The sequence below is a fragment of the Dunckerocampus dactyliophorus genome, chromosome 1, assembly GCF_027744805.1.
Source record: "Dunckerocampus dactyliophorus isolate RoL2022-P2 chromosome 1, RoL_Ddac_1.1, whole genome shotgun sequence".
Lineage (NCBI taxonomy): Eukaryota > Metazoa > Chordata > Actinopteri > Syngnathiformes > Syngnathidae > Dunckerocampus > Dunckerocampus dactyliophorus.
The window spans coordinates 8,631,897-8,658,716 of NC_072819.1; the positions used below are offsets into that span (position 1 = coordinate 8,631,897).

The following is a 26,820-nucleotide window of genomic DNA, read 5'->3' on the forward strand; positions in this document are numbered from 1 at the left end:
AATCATTCCTCATAATATTACAATATTCTCTTAAAGTTACGATTTTTGGGGGGTTAAATTACAATTTATTTCTCTTAATATTTTGACCTTATTCTTGCGCTACATAAAGCTGAGATGCAGTTTTTTCTTGACATATTTATAGAAGTTCTTATCATATCTACATGTGTTGGACTATCATGTGTAGTTTGAACCCAAAAGAGCGTCACCATGGGTTCTTGACTTACTGAATGAACCTTTAGCCTCGTTGTCAAGCTAAGGCCTGAGTTATATAACCCATCATCTCCCTTTCAGCAGAAATGGGCTCTTGTGGGATAAATGTTACGGCTTTTAACGGAGCCAAGATAAAAATATTGAAATCAAAACTGATAATCAAAATCAGCATCCTTTGCCGACAAGTTCACGCCTCCCCTCCATGTATGAAGCTCCTCCCCCAGCTATAAAATGTGTTGCTTGAGCTGCAGTTCTACCAGATGACATTCCCGCTGCTCCGACGCAGGCGGGCAGGAGGGGGATGCGGGTTGCCATGACGACGCACATGCAGCAGTGGATTATTCTGCTCCTCCTCATCTTCCTCTGCGGCGTCTGCACCAGGAAGCCGCGCCGATGCATCATGGGGGATGATGATAATGACGATGACAAAGACGGGGAGTCCTGGCAGGAGAGTTTCCCGAGGGCACGGTGCATGTCCCGATGCTTGAGTTTGCACAGCGTGGCAACACCGCAGGTAACGTGTGGATTTCAAGCCTAATTCAAAGTTGTCAGCAGAACTACAAACATTACTGCACTGGGTAACATTAACAGTGCGTTAATGGTAATCTCTCTCATTAGGAATACATAATAATTCACAACATACTGTACTTTTTCATCATTTTTATCAGCCATTAAGATTTCCCTCTGCATTTGTGAAGTGTAAACAAGAGAAGGAACTGAAAGAAATAACAAAATTAGGGACGATATGGCAGAGCAGAGCAAATTGTGCGTCAAAACATCTTTGAATATGCGATGCAAACCCGTCTCAACCAGTCTTCCGCCATTCAGGGATTGACAGAGCGAGAACCCTATTGATTTTGAACGATATCACAACAAGAGGTCACTTTCGTTGTCAAACCGCTGGCACTTGCAACTTTCTTGAGCAAGTCACACTCAATAAAAAATGCAGTGACTCTGGAACGCGTAGGGTGGACACTCAATTTCACGGAAGGATACAATACAGCGCAAACGGACTAGTTTTTTATGCACAATATTGCACAAAAACAGAGGCAAAATTTGGGCAAAAATCCATCCATTCATCCATTTTCTTTTTCTTATGCGGGTGTAAATGTTGAAGGTCACACACTGATGAGGCCATCAGGACCGCATCATCTGCAAATACACTCCTGATCAAACTCTTAAAACCAGTTGAAAAATTGCTAGAATTTGCATTTTGCACATTTGGATCTTAATGAGGTTTTAAGAAGATCTACAATATGCAAAAGCAAGAAGGGGGAGTGAGACAAAAAGCACTTTGAAAAAGTAATTTATTGAAAACAACAATCAAACTGAAATAGGCTGTTTATCAGCTGATAAAAAGTTTAAGACCACAGGCTATAAAAGCCAAAATATGCTGAAAATGTTCATTTTCTGTCAGGCATTCACACTGTCATGCCCTCCTGATGGCTAAAGCTAAGAAGCTTTCTCTTTTTGAACGTGGTCGGATTGTCGAGCTGCATAAGCAAGGCCTCTCGCAGCGTGCCATTGCTGCTGAGGTTGGGCGCAGTAAATCAGTCATTCTACATTTTTTGAAAGATCCTGAGCATTATGGAACAAAAAAGTCAGGTGGTAGACACAAAAAAATCACACCTGCGCTGAGCCGGAGGATCCGATTGGCTGTCCATCAAGACACAGGGCGGTCTTCCACCCACATTAAGGCCCTAACTGGTGCCGACTGCAGCGCAATAACCATCAGAGGGCATCTGCGGGAAAAGGGTTTAAAAAACAAAAAACAAATTAAGACCTCGTCTCCTTCAACGCCACAAAACTGCCCGTTTAGACTTTGCCAGGGAGCATCAAACATGGGACATTGAAAGGTGGAAAAAAGTTTTATTCTCTGATGAGAAAAAATGTAACCTTGGCGGTCCAGATGGCTTCCAACGTTACTGGCATGACAAGGAGATCCCACTTGAGATGTTTTCTACCCGGCACAGTGGAGGGGGGTCCATCATGATCTGGGGTGCTTTTTCATTCAGTGGAACAACGGAGCTTCAGGTGGTGCAGGGTCGTCAAACGGATGCAGATGTTGCATGACTGAGGGCCCTCGTCTGTGTGGTAACAGCTGGGTTCTTCAACAGGACAACGCTGCAGTTCACAATGCTCGCTTGACCAAGGACTTCTTCAGGGAGAATAACATCACTCTTTTGGACCATCCTGCATGTTCCCCTCATTTAAATCCCATAGAGAACATTTGGGGATGGATGGCAAGGGAAGTTTATAAAAATGGCCATCAGTTCCAGACAGTTGATGCCCTTCGTGAAGCCATCTTCACCACTTGGAGCAATGTTCCCACTAGCCTCCTGGAAACACTCGCATCAAGCATGCCCAAAGCAACCAAAATGTGGGAGGAAACTGGAACACCCGCAGAAAACCCATGCACGCACGGGAAGAACATGCAAATTCCACACAGAGATGCCCAAACAGAGATTCAAACCCAGATCTTCCGGATCTCCCGACTGTGTGGTCAACATGCTAACCACTAATCCACCGTGCGGCCCACCATAAGAACTCATCATTGTCCAAATACTTCTGGGCCTGCCTGAGTAACAATGGTACTAAACTAGAGACTCTCAGTATTGGCTTTCTTACGGATGTCCAGCACTTCATTACTGATATCAACCAAGACCTCAAACTCAGCCCATCTGTAACGTAGTTCTTGGCTAATTAACACAGTTACACCAAAAGTCTCTGCTTTTCTTATTGATCACGGCTGCAAAATAATCTGCAACAATGTTTTATTGGGTGTCTGGAACTGATTAATTGGATTTACATTATTTCTTAAGGGAAACATTGCTTGGGTTTTTGTATATCGCGGTTTTTATCTTACATTTTGGAATTAATTCATACCAAAAACCAAGATTTGACTGTGATTGTGTTGCCTTTCCTGCGCATAGGCGCTTTCCTCTATCTCAGCCTTAACTTTGGCCAGAGCTTTCAGCATAGCGAGAAGGAAGTGATGGATTTGATCTTGAAATGGAGCAGAAAAGGAAGCAGTGGCGGGGTTTGCAGAGCCGGGGACAGCATGAGAAATGGCAGCGTCACTCTAAATTAGTGTGCCAATTTTCTTTAGAAGCCCACGAGGGGAGATGGAAGATGGCAGGCCAGGCGCCACAGTGTCTTGATGTGCACGTCCTCAACTTTAGCTTCAACTCCAGTAAAACTAGGTAGAAAGTTTTGCAGATGATAAAGTAGGGGTGGGGGCATATTACAATAAGTTCAATACTGAAATTAAAATAATTTAATTATTAAGAATTATCGTGCCGGTGTTATATACTTTGCACAGTATTATACATACTGGTAGTTGATATGCCTGCACTGCTGTTCATTTGATTTTTATGAATTATTTTACTATTTTTATTCATTTAGTTGTAATTTCATAGTACTGCCTCTCTACTGTATATGTGCCTAGTTTTTACCTTTTATGTATTTATTTGTATTAGTTATTTATTTGAACTTTTCATGTTGTGATTTTACCCAAATGTTAATCAGTTATATATAGTAATTTAAAAATAATATACAAAATAATGATAATAATAATAATCCATCCATTCATTTTCGATACCGCATAAGGTCGCAGGAGTATGCTGGAGCCTATCCCAGCTGACTTTGGGCAAGAATGATAATACAACCCAATTCCAATGAAGCTGGGGCGTTGTGTTAAACGTAAATAGAAAAAGAAAGTAATGATTTGCAAATCCTTTTCAACCTATATTCAATTGAATACACTACAAAGACAAGATATTTCATGTTCAAACTGATAAACTTTATTGTTTATTGCAAATAATCATTAACTTTGAATTTGATGGCTGCAACACGTTCCAAAAAAGTTGGGACGGGGCATGTATACCGCTGTGTTACATCACCTTTCCTTTTAATAACGTTTGGGAACTGAGGACACTAATTATTGAAGCTTTGCAGGCGGAATTCTGTCCCATTCTTGCTTGATGTACAGCTTCGGTTATTCAGCAGTGATCGTATTTTACGCTTCATAACGCGGCACACATTTTCAATGGGAGACAGGTCTGGACTGCAGGCAGGCCAGTCTAGTACCCACACTCTTTTACTACGAAGCCACGCTGTTGGAACACGTGCAGAATGTGGTTCGGCATTGACTTGCTGAAAAAAGCAGGGGCGTCCATGAAAAAGACATTGCTGGGATGGCAGCACATGTTGCTCCAAAACCTGTATGTACCTTTCAGCATTAATGGTGCCTTCACAGATGCGCAAGTTACCCGTGACGTGGGCACTAACACACCCTCATAGATGCTGGCTTTTGAACTTTGCGTCCGGATGGTTCTTTTCCTCTTTGGCCCGGAGGACACGACGTCCACAATTTCCAAAAACAATTTGAAATGTGGACTCGTCAGGTTTTTGATGCAGGGTCGCTTGAGGGATTGAAGATCACGGGTATTCTGTGTTGGTTTTCGGTCTTGCCGCTTACGTGCAGTGATTCCTCCAGATTCTCAGAAGATATTATGGACCGTAGATAATGAAATCCCCAAACTCCTTGCAATTGTACATTGAGAAACATTGTTCTTAAACTGTTCGATTATTCACTCACACAGTTGTTCACAAAGCGGTGAACCTCGCCCCATCCTTGCTTGTGAATGACTCAGCATTTGAGGAAAGCTCTTTTTATAGCCAATAATGGCACCCCCCCTGTTCCCAGTTAGCCTGTTCACCTGTGGGATAGGTGTTTGATGAGCATTCCTCAACTTTCTCAGTCTTTTTTGCCAGTTGTGCCAGCTTTTTTGGAACATGTTGCATCAAATTCCAAATGAGCTAGTATTTGCAAAAAATAACAAAGTTTATAAGTTTGAACATCAAATAAAAATTTGTCTTTGTAGTGCATTCAATTGAAAATAGGTTGAAGTCTAATTTGCAAATCATTAAATTTACACATCGAACCAACTTCATTGGAATTGGGTTTGGGATCGGCGGGAGGATGCTTGCTCCGGGGTGGGGCGGTCGGGGGGTGGCTTTGGCCGGGGGCTTGGGGGTCGGGCTGGCGGGGGGCTGGCGGGCGGTCCCTGCTGCCTGCTGGTGTCAGGCTGGTCCTTGCTTCCGGGCCGGCGGTTGTCTCCCTCCCTCCGGGGTTTCCCCCTTGGCGTGTTGGTGGATGGGCGGGGGGTGGGGCGGTGGCCGGTCTGTGGCGTGGCGGTGGGCGGGGCGGGCGGGGGCATCTGCTTGGGCGCCGGGCGGGGGCCGCTCCTCTCGCGGGCCCGGTCGTGCGGTGCTTGCTTCTCTGTCCCTCCCTGGCGCCTCTGGCCTGCGTGCTTCGTGGGTGCGGCCGTGCTCCGCTCTATGTGGGGTCCGGTGCTCTTGTGGTCGTCGTGGTGTTGCTCCCTTGCCGGCCGTGGTGGTATGCGGGGGGCGCGTGGGCGCGGCTCCCGCTGTCCTGGTGGCGGTCGGATCTGCCTTGGGGGCGTGTGGCTTGTCCGTGGTGTTTGGCGGTTTGGGGGTGGCGCTGTGAACGCTACCTCCGGTGGGGCTCCGGTGTTGGGGGGCGCTGGGGGTATCGCCTCTGGGGGGTTGGGTGGGCCGGACTGGGCATCCTGGCGGGCCGGGTAGGGCCTGTGGTGTGTCCTGCGGCACGCCCGAGCCTGGGCTGTGGTGGGCGGCCGGTCGGTCATGTGTCCTTGGTCCCCCCCCTGCTCGGTTTGGGCGGCGTTGGGGTGTGGGGCCCCCGTCCTTCCTGTGCCACTGCACCACCTCACATATATATAGGACATTGGGGGGTGGCCTACGGTCGGGCGTGATTGGGGAGGGGAGCTGCCTTGCGGGGCTCCTTTGCTCCTGCTGTGCCACTGACCTGTTGCCCCCCAATTTTAATCGCAGAGTAGACACTTAGGGTTTGGGGGGGCTGGCCAGGTGAGGGGCCCTCCGAGCGGCAGCTGTCCCCCGATTTTAATTGCATCATTAGCTATCATCCACATACACTCTATATACATGCACACAGATACACCATCCTCTTTTATTTTATTTTATTTATTTATTTATTTATTTTAATTGCATCATAGACACTATCACACCTTATCACATACACGGGTGGGGCGGGCTGGATTGGGGTGCCTCGTGCACCTCGGCGTCTGCCCGCCAGGGTCGGCGGTGTGGCCGGGGGCCTGGCCGTCGCGGTGGCTCGCCCGGGGCGGCCTGGCCTGTGGGGTGCCCTTGTCTGGTTCGCCTGCCCTTCCCTGGGGTGGCCCTCTGGGGCCTGTTGATGCCGGGGCTTGCGCCGGGGGGGGCGGCTTGCGGTGCCCCCCCTGGACTGACACGTGCCGCGGGCGCCTCTGCGCTCTTGGGGCGGGTTCGGCGGTCTCCGGGGGGCGGTGCTGGTGCTTCGGGTGGCCCGTGTGCTGTCGCGGCGGCCGGTGGTTGCTGCGCTGTGGCGGCTGCTGGGGCGCCGGGCCAGCTGGTGGGTTGGGGCTTGGTCATGCTTGCGGGTACTGTGGGCCTGGGTGGCGGGGTGGGGGTGGGGGGGCGGGTGCCCTGGGGCCGGGCTCGCTGGGGGGGGTCGTGCTCTGCCGGGCGCTTGGGCGTCTGTCGCCGTTGCGCTTTGTGCGCTGCCGGGCCGCTGTCTGTGTCCTCGCCTCCCCCGGTCTGCTGTGGGCTTGTCGGGGGTGGGGCTCCGGTGCGCGGGTGGTGCGCTGTCGGCTCTGGTGGCATGTGGCTGGTCTGGCTTCTGGTGGTTTGTGGGGGCCGTCGGCTGGTCGGCTGCTGGTCTCGCCTTCTCGGCGCTGGTGCTTGGCCTCCCTGCGGCTTGGGGTGTGGTGCTCCCGCTCTCTCTTCGGGGTTTGCTGGCCCGCGGGTCTCGGTTGGCGCTGTGTGGTGGTTCGCCTGGCTGCTCGCCCGTTTTCCCGCCTGCCTGCTCGGTTTCCCGCTCTCCTCCTCACTGACTCCCCTGTCTGCCTCGCTGGCGGCGTCCTACTGCTGGGGGGGTGTGGCCGGGTGTCTTCCTGCTCCCTGGCGGTCTGCGCTCTCCGCCCCTGGGTTCTGAATCGTATGTCTGGGACCCCGGGGTCCCCGGCTCCGCTGCTCCTTGGGTTACCAACGGGGGATAGGGTGGGAGTTCCGGGTGTCGGGCAGTCGACCACTGTGTGTGTGTGTGTGTGTGTGTGTGTGTGTGTGTGTGCGCGCTTGAGTAAGTAAGAGTGTGTATGAGCGTGCGCATAGGGGTGTGTTTGTGCGTAGGAGTGTTTATGTGCGTGTGTGTGGGTGCGTAGGAGTGTGTATGTGCGTGCGTGTGTGTATTTTTATTTATTTATTTATTTTAGTTATTTATTTTGGGGGGGGGGGGGGGGGGGGCATACAGGGGTTTGCTCCGTGGGGTCAGGTGCTGGGCGATACATCTCTGCCGCTCGTGCCTCCGCCGGGTGGGTGGAGGGTGTGCCTCCTGCATCCCTTGGCGGGGCGGCCCTGTGTCGGGGGTCGGGCGGGGGTTGGCCCGGGGCGGGCCGGGCTCCGCTCCCTGGGGGTGGGGGTGGCGATGGGGGGGAATTGCCGCTTCCGGCGCGGGCGGGCTTCTTTCCGGCTGTGGAGGCGTCTCTGGGCCTGCCGGTTTGTGGCCCCCGGTACCCGTCTGCCTTTGTGGGGTGTGATCTCTCGCTGGTCTCGGGGGTTGGCAGTCCTCCGGCCCGCTGGCGCCCTGTCCTTGGCTGGGATTACCTCTCTTCAGCCCCTTACTGGTCTTCCCGGGGGGGGGGGCTCTCTGGGCTGGCTCTTGGGGCACTGATCTTTGTGCTGCCTGCCCCTATGGGCCTGGTGGCCTTCTGGCGGCCGGGGCCCGGCCTTGCTATTTGGGGCGGGGCTCTCTGGGAGGTGGAAGGCGGCCCCTTTCCTTTCATGCACTCTCAGTGACAATCACACGCCCACACATTCCTGCACCTTTATATATATATGAAGTCTTCCTTACATACAGAGATACCTGTACATATGCACACTCACAGTACATACGTACTTCCCCACATTACTCACTGAGTTATCCAGGGTGTTATTATGTTGTTGGTTTTATTACAGCGACGGTGATTTCAGCAGTATGACTATATATATATATGTGTGTATGTGCGGTATATATGTGTATATATATATATATATATGTATATATGTATGTATGTATGTGTATGTATGTATATATGTGTGTATATGTATATTTTTTTTTTTTACAATGATGTGCATTACAGTAACTTTGATTCTATTCACTATCATGGATAATCATTTCATTACTACAGTTATGTGTGACTGTTTCAATGCGGTATTATCATGGTGATCACTATCATAATTCATCATTTCATGACTGCTATTGTGTGCGACTGTTTCAATGCAGTATTGTCATTGTGATCACTGTCATAGGTCATCATTTCATGACTGCTATTATGTCTGATTGTCATTGACAGCTTTGTCATTGTGGTTGTTGATATTGATTTGTCCTTTATCCTTGTTCGTCTTTATAGTTGTCACGGACATTTATTTGCTGATGTCGTTCTGTATGTTTCTGTTGTTCTGTCACAATTGTTGTTGTTGCTGCTGTTGTCCTTGTCTCTTGTCTCTCTTTTTTTTGTTTTTGTCCCCTCTCGCCCCCCCCCCGTTTCCTTTTCTCTTCTTCTCTGTCCCCTCCTGCTCCGGTCCGGGCGCTCCAAATTTGCTTTATAACAAGCATCAAGGTCGAATAAATTTTGTATGACAGGGGAAGTGTATATCACACTTCTCTCTGGCAGAGTAAATCTGTTGAGCACTTGACGGCATTTAGGTATACAATTCTATCTGCTTTAAAGGCTGGACAGGACAGGGGAGAAAAAAAAAAAAGAAAAAAAAAAAAAAAAAAAAGGAATTGGGTTTATAATAATAGCCATTTGTGGATAATGGCTCTCACTGTGGTTTGCTGGAGTCTCCAAGCTTTAGAAATTGCTTTTTCTCCCTTCATAATGAAAGGTTTTATTTAAAAACTGCAGTTTGTGTTCAGTTGTGTTGTCATTGACTAATATTTAAATTTGTTTGATGATCTGAAACATTGAAGTGTGACAAACATGCAAAAAACACTTTTTTCACACCACTGTATGTTATATAATAATGTAATTGAAGACAAATAAATATAAAATATAATATGAAATTATTTTTTTTATCAAATTAACATGAACATAACTTATTTGTGAACAATTTGACTACAATGTAACAATATCAACAAAATTTCTTTTTATTACATAAAATTGTTTGAGTCAATAAAAAGCGCAAAATAAGCAAACAATTATACGACTATTAAAAATAACTAAGCTACAATCTATGACCTGTGGTATATTCTGTTTTATTTTATTATTTATTGTTTTAATATATTTTATATATATTCAATTTTATATATTTTTATTTGGTATTATACATTTATTATTTATTTTTGAATAGAGAATTTTTATTTTTTATTATTTGATTTTAATATTTTCTTCTACAATCATGATCCACAAATTACAAGCAGAATCACAACATTTTTCAGTGATCATGAACATTTTTAAGTAAAAATATTGGTCTCAGAAATGGTATCGGTATCAGTATCGGTATTGGCAATACCGACCCTAGACTGTAGTTACTTGGTATCAAAGTGACACTAAAATTTGCAGTATCCTCCACCCCATGCTTCACTGTTAGGTCATGTCAACTGCGGTGTGTTTAAGGACTGTCGAATAAAGTACAAAATCATATTCCTTGGCGGAAAAGATTATCAGTGCAACATAAACATGTAAACATTGTGTGTTTTCTAACAGCTTCCACAGTGCTTGGAGCCGTGTAAGGATTCTTGGTCTGTGGAAAAGAAGAGCGATTGCAAGGAGCCGTGTGAGGTAGACACTGCAACACACTCATGTGCATCACAACGCTGTGCTCATTTCATATGCATTGCATCCAAACGGGGTGAAATATGAACTACACTTGCCTTGCCGCCTGTGTATTCAGAGGTTGTTCCCCAAAAAACACTGGGAGTGTGTGGCCAGCTGTGAGTTCCTTCAGTCTGTGGTGGAGGTGAAGCAGGGTAGCTGTCCTCCTCCGGACTGGGCCGCTGGGTTTGCGGCCGCCTGTGTCCACGGATGCGATTCAGACTCTGAATGTCCAGCTCAGAAGAAGTGCTGCTCCAACACCTGTGGCCACACATGCCAGGCTCCTAAAGACCTCTACCAGGGTGAGTGTGTGAGGAGGTTCCAGACCTGATCGTGATAAGTGAATTGCAGCAAAGTAGGATGTTCTGAATGTGTCGCATATACAAATGGGTCACGTTTCTCTCCCAGGGGTTCCTTTGAAACCCAGGAAGGAGCTGCATTTTGAGGAGGTCTCCCCTGGCCAACTGGAGGTGCGCTGGACCTCCAGGTTCAACAACTCTGCTGAGCCTGTGGTCTATATTCTGCAGAAAAGGTGGAACTTTGGCATCCAGCCCAGTGAGGATGCTGCCACTCCATGGCACACGGTCACACAGGTAAATGTGCTACTTGACTGAGTTTTCAGTTTTCCTCTAGTCGTTTTTTTTAAGCCAATACACCACTTGATACTCCGTAGACCACAGAGCAGCGAGCTCGACTGCATGACATGCGACCAGGCCGGTGGTACCAGTTCCGAGTTACAGCCGTCAACACCCACGGAACCAGAGGCTTCACCACTCCGAGTCGGCATATTCATTCCAGCAGAGGTCAGGAACCTTGTGAATGCGGATGCCAGGGGTGTCCAAAGTGCAGCCCTGGGGTCATTTGCGGCCCGTGGCTGTTTTTTTATTGGCACATGGCACATCCTACAAATAATTCAACAAATTAAATAAAATGAAACTAATTCAAAAAGAAATTGAAAAAAAAAATTGCAAACAATGAAAAACAGCAGCAATTTTACAAGGATTTAGTCAAAATATTAAGGGAGAAAAAGCCGTAATTTGACAAGAATGTAATGAACTGTAATATTATGAGGAAAAATTACGTTATTTTAGTAGCATACAGTTGAAATATTAAAGAAAGCTTTTTTTACAGTCATAAAAAAACAAACAACAAATAAAGTTGTAATTTTTGGAAAATTAGGTTGAGCCGGAAGGCAAAGTTCTTAATTTACCGGTGGATCTATGTTCCCACACTCACCTATGGTCACGAGTTTTGGGTCGTGACTCGAAAGAACGAGATCGCGGATACAAGCGGCTGAAATGAGTTTCCTCCGTAGGGTGGCTGGACTCACCCTAAGAGATAGGGTGAGGAGCTCGGTCATCCGGGAGGGGCTCAGGGTAGAGTCGCTGCGCCTTTCTGGTGAGGTGTTCTGTGCATGCCAGCCGGGAGAAGGCCCCGTGGCAGACTTTGGACACGCTGGAGGTCTCACAGCTGGCCTGGGAACGCCTTGCTGTCCTCCTGGTGGAACTGGAAGAGGTGGCCAGGGACTGACAAGTCTGGACTTACCTATTGAGACTGCTGCCCCCGCGACCCGGACCTAGATAACTGGCAGAAAATGGATGAATGGATGGATGGATGGAGGTTGTGAGAAAAAAAAATACAAAAAAAAAGTTGAAATAGTTGAAATATGAGGAAAAATAATGTCATTTTAGCAAATATTAAAGAAAAAATATGTTAATATTGCGAGACACAAACAAAACTAGATAAAGTTGTAATTTTTGGACAATTTGGTTGGGGAAAATTTATAATAATGTGGGAATTAAGTCCAAATATTATGGCAATAAAGTCTTAATTACAAGAAGAAATTTTACAAGAAGAAAGTTTAAATACGTAGTTGGAAAATTAAAAATAAACAACAGCAGCAGAAATGGAAAAAACAACTGTAATTTTACGAGAATAAAGTCAAAATATTAAGAGAAAAAAGTCTGATTCTCATGATAAAAAAAGTGGCAATCTTCCAAGAGTCAATGAAGAAAAATAACGCCATTTCAGTAGCATAGATTTGAATTATTATTATTTTTTAATCATATTTTTTATAATATTAAAATCAAGTCAGAATATTATGGGAATAAAGTAATGATATCACGAGAAGAAAACTTACAAAAAAAGACCAAAGTTGATCATCGTAATAGGCCTATATCAGAGTTAAATGCAGTCTATTCTTGACATATACTTGTATATAAAAGTACATGTGTTGCTTTACAAAATATCAAAGTGTCACAGTTGCATGCTTTCATTTTTCACTATTTAGCCCTCGCTGGAAAAACACCCCGAGTGTATGCGTTTCTTTTTTTTAACTCTACAATGTCTTATTAAGTCCTTAAGAGACGTCTTGGAAACATTATGGAGTGGTCGCCATCTCAGGAAATGGTTTCCCCAAAATGTAACCTAGCTCATTTCCAAAAGCTTATTTTTTTGCCATTGAAGGTCACTTTAAACCCATTTAACAATTCTAATGCTCTGATTGGGCATCACATATTACAATTAAACTGTTCCTACTACATTTCTTGAATTAATTCAGACAAAAGAAGCTATTAAAATATCGTTATCAGGTTTTTTTTGCCATAAAAATGCATATTGAAATACAAGTGATGTAGTATTCTGGTGTCAAGGAGGGAGTAATGACACAAAACATTGAGACATTACCTGCATGAAGTCATGAAGTCCGCCATAGCATGACCGACATGATAGAGTGAAAAAAGGTTCTCCTCACATCCCGTGTGGAAGTGGTCGGCTTTTGGCCTCTTAGGTTTAGAAGAAATACTGTAAATTCCGCTACAAAAGGGGGATGACTTTATATGTAACATGAAAAACCTTTGATTTTATAGTAGATCCCCACACATTCGCCATGCAGCATTCACGGCCCTGCAAATGTACAGATTTTCGGTCAAAACTACACATATACAGTCATCCCTCCCCACTTTGTGCTTTGAATTTCACAGCTTCACTCTCTCACAGTTTTTCAAATTCGTATGAATGAATAAATCATGCTGGTTCTGGTTGAACATGGCCTATTATTAGTACAAAAAAATGCATATTTAAGAAACTTTTAAGGGGTTCTTTTGCCTATATGGAGCATTTTCAACCATAAAAATGGCTACATGAAGTGAGATATACTGTAAATACAAGGCATTCAAGATGCATTCAAAGATGTTGTGATAATATGTAGTATTCTACGTCAGTAATGTTACATTACCGTACCGAACAGGAAGTACAAAAGGAACAAGAAGATGCTCTCCCAATGCTAGCATGTGTGAGTCTGTATTATGTCTTATTTGCCGCAGTAGCTACTCTTTAGCCCCATCAAGAAATGCTTATCTTCCTCTTCAGACCCGACCAGCCCTCCAGCCCCGACTGAGCTGAGAGTGACCAACATGACCTTTACTCCGGGCAGGGCTGTGCAGGTCCAACTCCAGTGGCGCATGCTGGGAGACCTGGATGTCCCTGTTCACCACTACAAGGTCAGCTGGACCTGGGCTGCCATTGGTCCAACCCCAGCTTCCTCCGTGACCAAAAGGAAGAAGCTAGTCAGAGAGGTAAGGGGGCTGCTGTGACCACTTTGGCTCCAAAAATGTCCAAATACACACACAAGGTACTTTTTTGTGCAGAGCCGGGTGGTGCTGGACAGCATGCGGTCCAACCGCAGCTACAGCGTGGAGGTCCAGGCCGTCTCCTACTGGAGGCAAACCCAGCTGAAAGGACCCAGAGCCATCGTGCACTTTAACACCCTGCGCAGTATGTTAAGAGTCTTGCGATCCATGCATTACTTTCTGACTTGATGACTGAAATTGTCTTTTATGGATTTGAAAGATGCGTCAAGAGACTTAACAGGTGACGTCCTGGACGTGGGGACGCCGTTCTATCAAAATGGACAGCTGCAAGTTCACGTTTACTGGAAGAGCAGCACAGGTGCGTACTGCATTTACAAGAGCTAGCTCTGGTTCTAGACAAAATGCCCCCTTTCAGCTTGGGATACCACTTTTTCATGCCAGAAACTGATACCGATATTGCAACATTGTACAGTAAATCGCCGTGAATCACTCGGTGCATCCCAGACCACCTGCCAATGGCAAAAAACAAATATTTGGGCTACGTGTACGGCACTACTGCACATAACATCAATTTGCGTGCGGAAGTGCTGTTTATTTGCAATGAATTAGCCTCATTTATTTACACCCATGCGCACACAACACCAACCAAAAGGAAGTCCTCAAACAAAACCCCTCACTCACAGTGCAACAAAAAAAAATGGTGGAACACCCAATGTCATTGCTAGTGATGTGCAATACCACTGATTTGGTTGGTGATCCAATACTGAGTAAAACTCAGGCTGGTATCGATGATACCAATCCTTGTGCAAATTCACCTGATGTGGCTGGTAAATTTTAAAAAGTAGTGGATTTTATGTCCTAGCATAAAGAATACAAGACATTTAGTTCATTTATTAATTAAATACATGAGTCATTTAAATAAATTAGTAATTGAATAATGAATTTAAGTTATCGGATTTACAATATAGCCCATCTAATATAGAACAACAGAAAAAGCAGGACAAAATCATTTCAAATACACGAGGTTCTCTACTTACGAACATCCGGTTTGCGAACATTCTGAGATACGAACACAAGCTGACTGGTCTACTGTATATTTTCATGTATTTAGCCTTGTAGTAACTCCATATTTATACTGTACATGCTTGACCAGTAGAGGGCACTGTGACACTGCTAATGGGACCAACAGGCGAGGAAGACGAGAGCGAGTGGAAGGCTAAATTGTCGCTGTACGATACAACCCAGCAGAGCTGGTAAATAAAGTTTATGAAGAGTTAATAGGCCTGCTTAATTCTACACCACCCACAGAACACTACCTCTTTTAGAAGAGTCTAACGACGACGACCATTTGTCCTTTTTTCAATAACTCCTCCTCCTCCTCCACCACAACGACGTATGCTCGACCACTCCTCTTCAAAGGTAAATAACATTTATCATTACGTATTATTATATCATTTTTATGATTATTGTTTTTTTCATTAATTATCCTCGTTTAATACTACTACATCCAAACTCATTTTTACATACATACACATATACTGTATATGTATACACGTACATGTAGTACCTATATCATTGGACTATTTGTTGGACTTACGAACAAATCGACTTATGAACGGTCGTCTGGAACCAATTGTGTTCGTAAGTTGGGGGCCTAGTGTATGTGTAAATTGTATTTTAAACAATAAAAAAAGAAAATAAGTAAAATAATAAATCCATTAAAATAAATGAATCATTATTAAGAACTACTATTCATCCATCCATTTTCTATGCCGCTTAGCCTCACTAGGGTCGTGGGGGTATGCTGGAGCCTACCCCAGCTGACTCTCGGCTAGAGGTACAACCTGGACTGGTCGCCAGCCAATGGCAGGGCACATATAGACAAACAACCATTCACGCTAAGAACTACTATAAGAATGGAAACTTTATTGACAATACACACATGGCTGCGTGTACGATCAACAGACGGTTCATACAAACATTACCACAAATATCAAAAGTGGCGATATTTTAATATTTTGACTTGAGAATCGATTTTAGCGCATGAAGAGCTGGCATCGGAAGTATCGAAATTTCAGTCTCGATTCGCACATCACTAGTAATTGCACAACACAGACTCTGCGGGTATGGAAATAAACGTGCACACACTCAAATACATGCATGTGTTGTGTGTTCCACATGTGTTGCTTGTGTTATTTTTGATTGCACCATGAGTGAGGGAGGCATTTGGGTTAGTGGCGGTGTAAATATACTGCTCAAAAAAAATTAAAGGAACACTTTGAAAACACATCAGATCTAAACTGGAGGAAAAATGATCTTGAATATCTTTCCTGATAATAAGTGGGTGATGTATTAGTAACAAAATGATGCCACATAATTTAATAGAAATGAAAATTATCACCCTATAGAGGGGGGAAATCAAAGACACCCCAAAAATGAAAGTGAAAAAATTATGCAGCAGACTGGTCCATTTTGCCAAAATGTCCATTTTGCCAAATTGGAGCAACTCAAAATGATTCTCAGTAGTTTGTGTGGCCCCCACGTGCTTGTACGCATGCCTGACAACGTCGGGGCATGCTCCTAATGAGACTACGGATGGTGTCTGGGGGATCTCCTCCCAGATCTGGACCAGGGCATCAATGAGCTCCTGGACAGTCTGAGGAGCAATTTGGCGGCGCCGGATGGACCTAAACATAATGTCCCAGAGGTGTTCTATTGGGTTTAGGTCAGGTGAACGTGGGGGCCAGTCAATGGTATCAATTTCTTCATCCTCCAGGAACTACCTGCATACACCAGCCACATGAGGTCGGGCATTGTCGGGGACCAGGAGGAACCCAGGTCCCACTGCACCAGCGTAGGTTCTGACAATGGGTCCAAGGATTTCATCCCGATACCTAATAGTAGTCAGGGTGCCATTATCTAACCTGTAGAGGTCTGTGCGTCCTTCCAGGGATATGCCTCCCCAGACCATCACTGACCCACCACCAAACCGGTCATGCTGAATGATGTTGCAGGCAGCATAACGTTCTCCACGGCATCTCCAGACCCTTTCACGTCTGTCGCATGTGCTCAGGTTGAACCTGCTCTCATCAGTGAAGAGCACAGGGCACCAGTGGTGTAGTTGCCAATTCTGGTGGTCTATGGCAAATGCCAATCGAGCTCTACGGTGCTGGGCAGTGAGCACAGGGCCCACTACGGGACGTCGGGCCCTCAGGCCACCCTCATGGAGCCTGTTTCTGATTGTTTGGTCAGAAACATTCACACCAGTGGCCTGCTGGAGGTCATTTTGTAGGGCTCTGGCAGTGCTCATCCTGTTCCTCCTTGCACAAAGGAGCAGATACCGATCCTGCTGAGGGTTGAAGGACCTTCTATGGCCCTGTCCAGCTCTCCTGGAGTAACTACCTGTCTCCTGGAATCTCCTCCATGCATCCAGGTACCGCAGTGATGCCCTGGTCCAGATCTGGGAGGAGATCCCCCAGACACCATCCGTAGTCTCATTAGGAGCATGCCCCGACATTGTCAGGCATGCGTACAAGCATGTGGGGGCGACACAAACTACTGAGAATCATTTTGAGTTGCTACAATGACATTTTAGCAAAATGGACCAGTGTGCTGCATCATTTTTTCACTTTCATTTTTGGGGTGTCTTTGATTTCCCTCCTCTATAGGGTGATCATTTTCATTTCTATCAAATTATGTGGCATCATTTTGTTACTAATACATCACCCACTTATTATCAGGAAAGATATTCAAGATCATTTTTCCTCCAGTTTAGATCTGATGTGTTTTCGAAGTGTTCCTCTAATTTTTTGAGCAGTATATATAAAGAACACCTCAAAGATTGCTTTTCTACAAATAAATGGCCCAATTGTGGCGATTACATGCAAAAAATATCTGAATTAATAAATCATGTTGTTTTGTGGTTGGATACGACCTATTTTTAGTACAAAAATATGCATACATAAGTAAATGTTATACATTTTTTGCCTAAATAAATCATTTTCAAACATAAAATGGCTAAATGAAGTAAAATACAAATATAAGGCATTCAGAAGATGCATTGAAAATATGTTGTAATGATATGTAGTGTTCTACACTGGTCACTAGGTGTCAGTACTGTTACTCTAATGTTACGTGGGACACACAAGCACCGCGGGAACAACAGGCTTTTATTGCATCTTTGGATGATCTTACTACATGCACAATAATCCCTAACACGGGCTACTGTTGCAGCCATACGTGTTAAAACATTAAAACGCGTTAGGGAAAACTCAACTCTGAATCCCCGACCTCACTTCTTGTCTGCCCCCCCGACCCCCCTAGCACCGAAACACATATGCAGCAACACACATGAGCGTATGTTTTATTTTCTCTTGTGTCTGCTATATTGGGTAAAAGGCGTGTAAAGGTGACTATAGGGATGTTATTTCAAGTCTAGAGAGCTCTAATAATGTTAAAAAAAACGTATTTAGAAGGTCATGAACAGGTTTTCTACGGTGGAGCTATATAAATATTCTATTTCTAGATAAGGAACCCAACTTGGCGGAAATTCACTTATCACGGTCAGGTCTGGAACCAATTAACCAAGGCACTAAAAAATTGGTTATAGGAGTATCAGATCGGACAATCCCTCATTCAACCCATTCAGGACGTGTGAAGAAAAACCATGATGAAGATCATAATGTCCATCTGATGTCATCATCAGTCATTCGGGGGCATATTTGAGTGTTATGATACGCTGTGATGCATTAACCAGTGTCTTTCAACAGTTACCTTTCAGGGATGTACATTTTGTCCACTTCACGGCTTTTTTCTTGACGTAGACCCTTCAGCTGAATACTACCGAATCCAGTGGGTACCAGAGTACTGTGAGCACAACCAAACGGCACCCAGAGAGAAGACTAACACACAGGTTGGATTATATTACAGTACACGTACACAAATCTTAGTAGCAATTAGGGCTGTCAAAAATAGCGCGTTAACGACGGTAACTAATTTGTTTCATTCATTGCATTAAACTTTTTTTTTGCCTAATTAAGACATGCATCATGTCAAGCCACACCTCTCTGTTATGACGGCAGATGGGGGCACAGCGCCCCCACACACTGTCGTCACATAGAGTCTGACACTCTTTTATAACTTTATTCTTACCTGAACACATCAACAGCAGTGCAATTTCAACAGCATATATGTTTCTCCAACTCACAAACCTGTCTCTATACTACCTTCATCATCGGGACGACACTTCCTCATTGTCTCTCGATAAAGATGCATTCAGGCATACTCCGAACATCGCAAGAACGTCTTTATTATGCGTGAATGTGTGGTCTTAACAAACATGAAGACAAAGAAAAACAATAAGTAGATATTCTCACCATTCACTAACGTAACTCTCACTTCGGAAGTACAATTTGCTGCATTTAAGTATAAGTATAAATTCCAGAAAAAACATGTACAGGACACTCAAAACACCGTCTTAAATTACGTGGTGTCTTGAACGCAACCACTCATTGCTCTGAATAAGGTGGTTAAAGTGTGATTCACATGTTCTGCTACTATTAAAGAGACTATCCATCCATCAATTTTCTATGCCGGTTAACCTCACTAGGGTCGTGGGTATGCCGGAGCCTATCCCAGCTGACTTCGGGCGAGAGGCGGGGTACACCCTGCACCGGTCGATTAAAGCGACTAGTGTTAGGTAAATAGATTTTTAGCGATGAGTGGTATTTTTTAGCTTGATTTATATGTTCAGTTCTTTTGGAGCTGTTAATACATAAAAATGCATATACCGTATAATTGTGTCCTGCCATTTATCTTTTCTGCTCATAAAATACAGTAAAAAAACGACATATTTCACCCATTGTTGGTGGTCGGACTCTCTACGAGCGCCGTGTGTGCTGCCATGTTCTCATGCCAGAATACCGGAAGCAGAAATTTGCTCTACATTACTGAGGCTACAACTACATCTACTGGTCACATTTGGTATTACAGTTTACTAACGCCTCTCCACACGTTCTCCAAGATGACGGCACCGGAAATTACGGTGATTTATTTCAAAAGCGTGAAATAATAATAATAATAATAATAATAATAATAATAAATTTGGTTAACATTTTTAATCATAGCAAAACATTCTATTTAGTGGTTGTCGTATGAAGCTTGTAAAGTAAAATTAAGCTTGTTTGGAAATGCATAACGAGCAGTTGCACTGTGTCTCCTGATCCAAGGGGACCTTCACCAGCCTGCAGGGTTTGCTGTTCTCCTGTAAGTACAAAGTCCTCCTGCAACCCGTCAGCAGGAAGAGTCGCCTGCCGGCCAAGAGCGTCAGCTTCATCACACCGTCCTGTGCCGCCATGCAAGCCAAGAGTCCAAAACCCATTGCCTGTAATGGAGGTGGGTAATGGAGCCTTAGCCAACGTCATCCACATTGTAGCACACTGTAGGAGAATTCACTCTGCCCCTTCTTGCAGTGAACCCTAGGAAGGTTCTGGTAAAGCTAACCAACCTGACAGTGTCCTTCAAGTTCCGTGGCGGTAACATGACCACCATCTTTAATTGGGGTGTGCCTGCCGGAGCACATCGCCATCACCTCACCGGCTACAAGGTGACCTGGGCGGAGGTCATGTCAAACAGCCACAACAAGAAGCTGCACAGCAGCCTTACCTCGCAATCCCAGATCGTACTCCCGGTCAGTACTGGATGACTTGTCTTATACTTTTGCAGCTTTTGCGCTGACTGTGTTTTCCGCCACAGGACACAAAGGTTCTGGCGGTGTCTGGCCTGCACCCTGCCAGTGTCTACAGGCTGGAGGTCCGGGCCATCGCCAACGGCAGTGATCAAGGTCCAGCCATCAGCAGAATCTTCCAGACTCCGGGATTACAAAACGTGGTGAAGCATAGGAAATATGATTGATAAAGCAGACAATGTTAGCCATTCACTGACCATCGGTGCTAACCTGACACCTCGTCAGAGTGTACCAGCTACATCTCCTGCATTAGTCAAACAACTTCTCGTCCTAGTGTGATACCCTACTTCTTTTTCTTCTGGATGATGACACCATTGCATGCATGTGTTGGATGCCTTCACTGTCGCTGAGAAGCACGTTAAAGTGTATTTCAAAAACACAAGTACAGTATTCCACTTTGCGCTTCGACTTTTGCGGCTTCACTCTATCAGGATTTTGCAAAATATATGAATTAATAAATCATGCTGTTTTGTGGTTGAATACGGCCTTGTATTAGTCAAAAAATATGCATATTTAAGCAAATTGTACATATTTTTTGGCCTAAATGAAGTATTTTCAAGCATAATAATGGCTAAATAAAGTAAAATACTAATATAACGAGATTCAGAAGATACGTTCAAAGAGGTTGTGATGATATGTAGTATTCTACACTGGTCACTTCCTGTCAGTCATGTTACACTGATGAGACAGTAGCCACCACAGGAAGTACTGTACAGAACAGGAAGTACAAAAAGAACAACGACAGGAAACTCTCCAAATGCTAACATACAGTATGTGAGTCTTTTTTTTCATTATGTCTACTATATTGGGTATTACAAGTGTAAAGGTGACTATAGGGGTGTAATTTTAGCCCTATGGCTAGCATACCCCCGCAACCCTAATGAGGATAAGCGGCATAGAAAATGGATGGATGGATGGGCTCTAATAATTTTTAAAAGCGCATTTAGAAGGTCGTCAACAGGTTTTCTATGCTCTAACTCCAAAAATATTACATTTATAAATGAGGAATACGGAAATTCACTTATCACGGTCTGGTCTGGAACCAATTAAGTGTGATAAATGATGGATTACTGTACAGTCATCCTTCGCTACATCACAGTTCGAACAAATACGCCTTCACTCTATCGCGTTTTTTCAAAAATTAAGTAATTAATAAATGATTGCTGTTTTGTGGTTGAATATTGTTTATTATTCATATTAAAAAATGCATATTTAAGCAAATTGTACGTATTCATGGCCTAAATTAGGCATTTTCAAGCATAACAATGTCTAAATGAACAAAAATACAAATTTAAGGCATTCAAAAGACGTTATATGAAGTGTAATACAGTATCTGGGACTTGCTGTGTGTGCCTTTAAGAAGCGGGGCCTGGGAAGTGACGAGTCAGCTGAGTGCTAGCAGCAGGTTGGCAGTGTAGAGAGTGGCCGACAGCAGCTCCTGTGTGACTGTTCACTGCATATATGTTCTCTGCTTGTTAATAAAGCGATTGAAGTGCATCGTGAGTCTCACCTTAACCACAAACAGTGCAAACAGTAGTACCCTACACTGGTCTCTAGGTATCAGTAATGTTACATTATGGAGACAATAGCCACCAGGATGTACGCTGTCAATGCTGATGTGTAGGTCTACCTTATTTATGTGTAAGATGGCTTATTTTCTGTTATTATGTCTACTGGAACTGCTATAAACAACGGATTACTGTCCTTCCTTTGTGGTGTAAATGCTGTATATAATGTCTATAATATGACTTGTGTTGTATTTATGTATCTATACCTCTAAAGACCTTTTGTATAAATATTCAGTGGCAAAATATATCCTGTGCACAGCCTTCTTTTTGCCTTTATTTTCAAGATTGGTGTCTTTTTTGCACACAAATTTAGTGAAACGATTTGAATATGCTTTTGCACTCACTGCACAAATGTTGCAACAGTCAAAAAATGCATCAAGAAGAGGAGAAAAAACTCTGCAGGTCGTACTGGACTATGGGTGGCATTTACTGGTATTTATCATCAAAGTGAACTTTTTTTTTTAGGAGTGTCATGGTCCTAAAACGAAGACAAAGCGACACTTTTAATACGTGACATGATGCTTGGACACATCCGGCTGTATAGTAATGTATCAAGCCGTATTTTAGCAACAAAACTTGAAAATGAAAATAGACTGAAAATCATATGTGTGTATTTAGTTAGTCAGTGGCTGACGCCACAGCTACAATCTCCAAGTTAGACATAGCAAGTGTCCTAATTAAACAAAACTGCAGTCTAAAATACCACTTTCCTCAATCCACACATCATTAGTTACACATTACTTACAGACACACAGTCTCCAAGGTAGAAGTGTATTAGAAAGCATTTCGTAATTTTAAAAAAGCATCTGGTATACTGTGTAAAATTCAATTTGTGTGCCAAACTGCGTCACAAGCTCAACTGAATGAATTATTGTGGCCACTAGGTGTCGCCAAAAACAAACCACTACCTCCACTTTACCTTAAAGGCAGCACGTGAGAAATTATACAGTATATCCATTGAAGTCGCAGGACCAGCCAAACTGTGACAAAAAGGGAGAATTTTTGGGGAAATCTCAATCTTTTTCAGGTCGGGAACTGGTGCTGCCATGATGCGGTTTATGCATTCTCATGATTAAACGCTTGCGTGTCTTTGTATACAGCGCGGTTCGAAAGGAAGGCGAGCTCTTGTCGTTCGGCACCAGCTCATGTTCAAGGTCATTTGGTAATTTCACTTGTCTGTTTTCATTTTGGTGTGTGGTTCTTGGCTTGTCCTCTTAACTTTATCATTGGGTAAATTTGTGGTAAAAGACACCATGATGTTTGTTAGAAGCCAGCAGCAGCGTTTCAAGGCTCAAGGCGACACGCTGTGAATATTTAGCGAGTCAGTGCTCGGCCAACAGAGTGAGCCACCGCACTGCCAAATCGAATGCAACGCTCTGTGGACACCAGCTCTATTGCAGGGGGTTGTGTGTATACAGTACTGTACATATAACACTCTTCTCTACCTGAACATGGAAGTCGAGAATTGCAATTCACCCCCATACTGCATGTAAAGGACCTTACGTGTTAATCATTACACGTGGGCGATACTGCAGGTTTTGGTATCAATGAAGTTTTTCAAGGTCATTGAATGTACAGTATTTGTGATTTTGCCTTTAGCTGGTTGCTCATGATTTGAATCAGCAAAAAAAAAAAAAAATTGGATTTAATTTAAAAAAATTTTATTACAAAAATTTAATTACATTTTTTTTATGATGATCATGTTATCATATTGTACTGTGCATGCGAAAAATGTATTTAATATTTATTTCAGCATATGAATAATATAAGACAATATAACAATATCAAGAAAATAATAACATTATGTATGAATATAATATAACATAGCATAACATATCATGCAATAATATTATTTTATAATTATGTCACATAAAAATGATATAGTATATTATGTATATACATTGATATATATTTTGATATTATATATATTATAGACAATATAAATGCATTTAATATATTAATAAATTAATAATGTATTATAATGTAAAATAATGTAATGTCATATAATAAGAAACTATTAAATCATTAAATATATAGGTTATAAAATAATTATGTACTAATAATTAATATTCATAAAATATATAAATATAATTCCTATGTTAACAATAATAAGATAAAATATAAACATATATTTATTTTTTTATTTATTTGTATTAAATATTATAGTTTATTATTTGTATATTAATCATGTTAATATAAGAAACACACATATATACATACATATACACACACACATATATATCGTTTTGGAACATATATTAGAAGAGCTGTAAATTATGTTGTCATTCCTGCAAAAAGAGCAAAAAGGCGCCATTTAGTACATTAGTGTCGGTGCTTGTCAAACAATGAAAATAAACGTAAGGCGTTTTGACACACTTGGGTTAGCATGAATGCCGAGAGACAGCATAATATTATTACATTGCACATTGAGCACAATTATTATAATACAAGCATAATAAGACAACATTATTCATAGACACAACAGCATTAGTATGAATATTTGTCTCAGTAAAAAATGAATATTATGATATGACATGATGACACAACTGTAGAAATCAAAATCTAAGCCACAAAAAATGCACATCATACATATGGACTCCACTACTTTACATGGAGTAATCCCCAAAGATCCGAACCCCGGGATCTCTGAAGAAGTGCTGCCTGGCACTTTTTCCCCTCCTTATTGCTGATTTGTGTTGCAAGGCTGAACCCGCTCCTGTGGGATGCAGTCTTAACTCTCCACCGCTGCGAAAGAGAGAGAGAAGAAACCTCACAAAGGAGGTTGATGCTGAAATCAATCACTTATGGGTGGATGTCAGCCTGCAAAAATAGAAGCACTATGTCCTTGTCTGGGAACGTCAGGCATCGTATGGATCCAGGTGGCTGGGTAGATATGGCGACGTATGGCAAAATGCACCCATGCATTGGAACTGCACGCCATACAGTACAGTGCAGCGGTATTCAAGGTGCTTCTTATTTATGCAATAATTCTTAACATTGTTTGCTCACAGCCAAGGAAGCTAACAAGGTACATGCACAATCCAGGTTTAAGCGCTAATACTGTATGTCTCACACATTTATTAAACACATTTTAATTTTAAACGCTCCTATTCATCCATCTCCCTAATGAGGACTCATCGGCGTTTCTCCCTAAATGGCTGCTGAAGGCCCTCCCGGCCACTAGGGGGCCCCCGCAAACGCTAACATCGTGAGTAGTGCAGTTGTTATGCAAGGATTTGCGCTTGAGATAGTCAATAAAACAAAGGCGTTTAAGGCAGTTTAATAAATGTTTGCTATGGTTTAGACATTATTGTTTTTTATATTTCATAACTCATTTAATTGTATTTCATCTTTTAAGTGTTATTAACTTACTCATTATTCCAATTAATTTTATAAAAATAACGTAAAATATACTAATAAAAAAATGAGGATAAATAAAATAAAATAAATTAATAAATTATTTAAAAAATAAAACATTAAAATTAATTTTTAAATATTGGAATAAATTAAATAAAAATATTTTAAAATGTAATAAAATAATTAATACAAATAAAATGAAATTAATTAATCTAGTTTAATTTGTTCACTCTTTTAGTATTATTTTCTTCTCTTTTTCCAATGATTTTTTAAAATTTTATTAACCATTATTATCATTCATTATTTCATTTTCAAAATATCATTCTTATTCATATTTATCTGTTTTCACATGGTGAATTGCTTTTTATCTGCAAGTGTGTTTTGTTCTCTGACGGGTTTTTGTTTTTACAGAAAAAAAATTCGAAAATAAATCTTCATACATTTTCTTTCGGCAATATTATGGCTTTATTCCCATAATGTTACAGGAACATCCCATAATATCGTAACTTTTGCCAACCCAATCAGTCCCCCCCGCAAAAAACAACTTTGTTGGTTTCTCATAGTATGGCTATTAAAAAAAAAGTATTTTTCTTAAATAACATAAAATTATTTTAAATAAAAATAAACTAGAAATGTAAATAAAAATTAAATACACATCTTTAATTTGTTTACTCTTTGTATTATTGCTTTATTATGTATTGATCATATATTATTTTCTTACCTTTTCCCAATGTTTTTTTTAATTTTATTAACAATTATGATCATTTATAATTGTATTATTATTGTTTTATGATAAAAATGTTTTTATTTTGACGTGGTGAATTGCTTTTTATGTGCAAGTGTGTTTTGTTTTGTGCAGTCGTGGTTAATACAGAAAACGACTGCCAAGTGTGTCAGGGGTGTGTGTAAAAAACATGAAAATCTAAATCTAAATCTTGCTTAATGTCCACTGTTGGGGACAAGTCAAGCTGTATAGAAAATGGATGGAAGTGACGGCTTGAATGAATCATGTCTTAGCAGCGCATGTTTATATTTATGATATTTATGAGTCACGCAGTGGTTTTAACTTCCACCCACAAGGTTGCAGAATTGACTTGAGTTTATTATGTTTTAGAGAGAGAGAGAGAGGGAGAAACAAAAAAAAAGTGTGGATGCAATCGACGGCGTCATAATCATGTTCCGGGCATGACTAAACAAAATGAAGAGATTATATTTGGAGCAGCAATCCTCAGCATTCTAAAAGCTATTTTATCTGAGGTGTTTTCAACGGTGCATATTTGTCTCCTGATTATTGCAACTTGCTACCGATCTTCCTGGCTTCATTCCAGTGACACAGTTTTCCATTTCGACTTTGGTTTGTTTCTCTCACTGACAGCGGAACCCGAGGGTTGAGAGTTTGAATCCATTGTTGCATTGCAGTGTAGCGCAGATCCGTCAATCACTTGCACCGCATT

General features: G+C 42.5%; 1 protein-coding gene across 1 annotated transcript; it reads left to right on the top strand.

Annotated features, from left to right (window-relative positions):
* The first annotated feature begins 498 nt into the window (after nt 1–498).
* On the top strand, nt 499–22,239 carry LOC129191223 (anosmin-1-like). Its single transcript, XM_054794380.1, has 12 exons — nt 499–724; nt 9,999–10,073; nt 10,186–10,408; nt 10,515–10,699; nt 10,780–10,909; nt 13,476–13,681; nt 13,754–13,880; nt 13,956–14,054; nt 18,520–18,608; nt 19,924–20,089; nt 20,167–20,384; nt 20,450–22,239. Exons 1-12 carry the CDS (start codon nt 512–514, stop codon nt 20,606–20,608), a joined length of 1,890 nt encoding a protein of 629 aa, XP_054650355.1. The 5' UTR covers nt 499–511; the 3' UTR covers nt 20,609–22,239.
* The last annotated feature ends 4,581 nt before the right edge of the window (nt 22,240–26,820 follow it).